Consider the following 4,957-nt stretch of genomic DNA (forward strand, 5'->3'; position numbering starts at 1 on the left):
TATAATAATAATAATAATAATAATAATTATTATTATTATTATTATTATTATTATTATTATTATTATATTGATAATTATGACAATAATAATATTAATAATAATAATTTATATTAATTACATTGGAGGTGCTATTAGTTCTTGTTATGTGTATTTTCATTCTTTCCCTCGCCAGATTGGTTACCAGGTCAACCAAATGATGTATCTGAACATTGTGCTGTAATCATATGGAGCAGGATCGACAAGAATTGGCAAGATTATCCTTGCAGTCACTACTTCAATTTATATGTTTGTGAAATAGGTAACTTGATCTTAAACCTACATATACAGACACTTATACTTTCAAGGTCCTAGGTTAGAAAATTACCTAAACAATGTTTAACATCGTGAGTGTTAAGAACTACACCACTCCATAAGCCTTCAAGTGAGATGCTAAGAGCAAGGTATTTCAATTAGGAGTCATTGCTAGAGAGCATTATCTACCTTTTGTGAGTGGTGACACACTGTTGGAAGAGAAGGAAAAGTGAATAAACAATATGTAAATCGCAGCTGTGTTTTGAATGAAGCCTAAAATATATATTATGAATGTATCTTAAGAAACAAATAAAATTCGATAACAATGGCCAAGACTTCACAGAATAATGTTTAAACAATCACCACCCCCGCCCAGTTCAAACCTAAATGATGAATGAAAGATGTATAAAATAATAGATTTAATATTGTAATCATTAATTGTAAATTATTGTATATTCTGTAACATTTGACAGTGTACCAGGTACCTGTAGTAAATTCGACTATAAGGGGTAAAATTTGATAAGGAACAGAGAAAATAATTATTGGACAATATTGAACATATCTCTAAATACCTCGTTTGTGTCTATTAATTCAGAACAACATTCGTCTCTTGCAAGAAAAGTGTCTGGTAAAGCAGGACAGGCAGCTTGCTTAGTTCCCTACGTCTTAGCCGATTTCACCCTGGATAGTAAAGCGACAAGAAGTTTAGCTCACTGTTTTCAATTCTGCATCTCGATTGACCAGTGCAAGGCGTTCCAAATTCAGCAAATGCCAAACAAGATAATGTGTAACGCGTTAAGTGACGAAGGGGCACCGACGCAGTATGAACACGAGCCACTTGATTGCAGTCTTTTTTTGATCAAACGATAATTCAGTTTTTACTCACTATTGTTTAAATCATATGCATACATAGGACAAATATATTCATATGTATACATATGAAATGGACGAAATGTTAAAATAATTAAATAATTAATTAAATTAATTAATTTTAATTATTAATTGTTAATTGTTAATAATTGTTAATTTTTAATTTGCCATAGGATGTGTAATTTTATGTAATTATATACACCATGGAGGTATCATGTGTAAACACCTTATATTTTTGTGAAACAAATGCTTGTAGTTTTTGATCAAACGATAATTCAGTTTGCACTCAGTATTATATAAATCATATGCATACATAGGACAAATATATTCATATGAAACAGACAAAATGTTAAAATATTTGTTAATTAAAAATTAATTAATTAATTCATTCATTAATTGTTAAAATAATTGTTAATAGTTAATAATTGTTAATTGTTAATTTGCCATTAGGACGTGTAATTTTATATACACCATGGAGGTATGTGTAAACACCATATTTTGTGAAACAGGTGCTTTTAGGAGGAAGAAGCAGGTACCAGGAGAGTGCACAGCCACCTCAGCCCCATCATGGTTGAAAAAAAAAATAGCAACTCTAAATGGCCGGAAATAGCATTCTCGGGCTTAGAAATATATATTTAAAAGTATCCAAATTTACCAATATGTTCAATCTTAAGTAGATGAAATAAGTTTATGTGGACTTGCGGGGCAGAATAGAGAGAATACCAGGTGTAACAACATCCAGCTATGGTGAGGCTGAAGTAAAAAAAAAATAATAATGTGACAACTCTAAATGGCCAGAAATGGCACTTTCAGATATAAAAAAGGTTTTATAAATAGTGTTAATTTGACAGTAGTGCGTACGTTAAATATTTTTTAGTGAAAAGTAGACGTGAGGGCCAAGTAGGAGCGTCTACATTCTCCTCAACATGGTTGGCCCGAGCTAAGTTGAAAAGGTAAGAATGCGGCAACATCCGGAAATTGCACTCTTAGACTTTTATTATTTCTTAAGTGTCTTAATTTCCCTTTTTAAACTCGTTAAATTGTACGTAGATCAAATAAGTTTTTGTAAAGTTCTACATCAGTTTCAGTTTTCAGTTTCAGTTTATTTTCCAAAAACTTCCATATTTTCATGTACCGTACTGAACAATGGAAGGATGACCAACAAAAGATCAGAGCTCGTAAACCATTGGCCACCTAAACAAAACTATTAACAATTACACGGACGAACATGACGTGATAAATGACAACAGTGACAAAAACATGTTGGCAGGATATGAACTATATAAATGTATGCATGAATGTAAATATATAAAGGATCCTTATTAATACGTTAACAACAAATAATTTTTATACATCATTTTGAACATTTTTGACAGATACTGAATTACGAATAGAAGCATCAATATTATTCCATAAAAATCGGACCATACTTCGGATAGTATTTCCGGCCATATCGGTAACAAAAGTATGTGGACGGTACATATCGGAAGACCTGGTACCATAATCATAAACTAAATTTACTCTAACAAAATAATTTGAAAAATTTAACTGGTAATAAAATATTTTTAAATTTATACATAAAAACACCTTTAGATAACTTATGAATGTCATACACAGTTAAATGATTAAGACTAGCAAATAATGGTGGTGAATGTTCATGGAATTGTGAATTTGTACATAGACGCATTATGCGCTTTTGCTTGCGATAAACAGTTTCAAGACAACAATTATTATGATCAGCGGAAATCAAATTACAACATTGGATATGAGAAAGAACTAAGGTCTTATATAAAGATGATAAAACATTAACATGTAAAATTGGCTTTAGTCTGTATTGAATACCAGAATATTTTGAAACTAAATTTGCCAAATAAGTTGTATGTTGATTCCAAGTTAACATTGATCCCTTATTAAACTAAGATATTTGCAGCTAGTAACATGCAAAATATTATTACGATCAATAACAATATTAAGGTCCTTGTAAGTACGGTTACTCTGTCTATTTCTGAAAATCATATTGTTGGTTTTATTAACATTAAGTGATGGCTTATTTGCCTTAAACCAGCATTATAAACTAGAGAGTTTAAATTATCATCAGAAATTAATAAGTTTGTGTCGTCGGCGAATAAAATAATATTTGAGTGTTTACATATGTAGGCTGTCATTTATGTAAATAATAAAGAATAAAGGGCCTAAAATTGAGTCTTGGGGGACACCATAACAGCTATTTATAAAGGATGACTTATGGTAGTTAAAAGAAACATATTGCATTCTATCTGTAGGATAACTGTTGAACCACTCAAATGCGATACCACGAATACCATAATGATGCAGTTTACAGAGTAGAATCTTGTGATTTATGGTATCAAATGCCTTTGAGAGGTCCAAGAAAATTCCCCAAAAAATTGTTTCCTCTTATTAGGTTCGGAAATAAAGTTATCATATGCCTGTATAAAACAGCCATTTCAGTAGACATATTTGGGCGAAAGCCAAATTGGTTTTTATGCAATAGATTATGTCACGTCGAGAAAGATAGTTATAGAGTCTTTTATGGATAATGCGTTCTAAAATTTTGGAGAAAACGGGAAGGACCGAGACGGGTCTATAATTACCAAAGGTATCAGTCTCCCCACTTTTTTAAACAGGAGTTATCTTGGCAATTTTCAGTTTTTCTGGAACAATTCCAGTAGTTAAGGATAAATTAAAAATGTGAACAAGTGGAGGTGCTATTAGTTCACCAACTGATTTATCAAAATCAGGCTTGATATCATCAAATATTATATCGATCAATATTAGATTATTTCTGATTCGAAACGATATTGTTTTATGAATATTCATAGCAACACCTCCACTTTTACAAAGAGGTTCATTAATGAAATTATACTGGTACTGGTACTTGTAGCCGTCTGATTTCAGAAATTCGGCAGCCACCATTGACATTATGTTGGCGTTAAAAGACTGCATAATATTGTGATGAGTTACCTGTGTACAAACAATTACCAAACACAAAAAATATGGCAAACTAAATGCTATTTACGAAATATTCTATTTAATGCTTATGGGTATAATTATTTATATAAATTTCATTGGAACCATCCTCTTTAAACCATGTTTCTGAGAGTGCTATAATCAAAAAGGTGTGATTTAAACTTGTAATGAACGCAGTAATCTGATCGACATTTTTTATTGAAACTGCGTGAGTTTATATGCAAAATTGTAAAATCATGCTCATCACATGAAACTGAGATCAACATTGTAGGAACACGAATGGGGTATATCATAATCAATTAAATTATTATTAAAATATTTATCACATCATTCATCAGGTTGCTGGACCTCGAACGAGATTCAGTATAAGCTCATATGCCTATAGAAAAAATGTATGTAGGTATCCATTTATTAATTATATCTATATTATGTATATTATGTACATTTATTTATATATATCCGTATATTCCTTTATTAATTATATCTATATTATGTACATTATGTATATATCCATTTATTATTTGATACATTTTGTAATCATTTTAAAAGATTGCATGAAAAGTGTGGTCTGAATTAAAATTCTCAGTTTTTTTGTGTGTTAGACTTGATGTATGAATGGTGTACCAGGGAAGAGTCAAAATTTCACTGTTCTCTGGGTGTTATTAGTATTTTCCACTGTTGTATTAGGCGAGCAAAAAATAAAATTATGAATCTGTAGGTCCTAAGATAGTCGTTGTTTTATTATTCGAGAACAGCATTATTCTGCTGCCAAGGTCAAAGTAGTTTCACATTTTCCATTGAACATACA

At 30.8% G+C, this 4,957-nt stretch overlaps 1 protein-coding gene across 1 annotated transcript in view; it reads left to right on the forward strand.

Moving 5' to 3' along the window:
* The window catches only part of LOC117116209 (perlucin-like protein), a 2,623-nt gene extending 1,351 nt beyond the window's left edge, over positions 1-1,272 (forward strand). Inside the window, exons 3-4 of the mRNA XM_033260201.1 lie at positions 173-298; positions 887-1,272. Of these exons, the coding sequence (XP_033116092.1) occupies positions 173-298; positions 887-1,161 (401 nt within the window). The 3' untranslated portion in view covers positions 1,162-1,272. The remainder of the gene's footprint in view (positions 1-172; positions 299-886) is intronic.
* The last annotated feature ends 3,685 nt before the right edge of the window (positions 1,273-4,957 follow it).

Source organism: Anneissia japonica, unplaced genomic scaffold (genome assembly GCF_011630105.1).
Source record: "Anneissia japonica isolate Jap-2015-1 unplaced genomic scaffold, ASM1163010v1 scaffold879_len45430_cov102, whole genome shotgun sequence".
NCBI classification, from domain to species: domain Eukaryota; kingdom Metazoa; phylum Echinodermata; class Crinoidea; order Comatulida; family Comatulidae; genus Anneissia; species Anneissia japonica.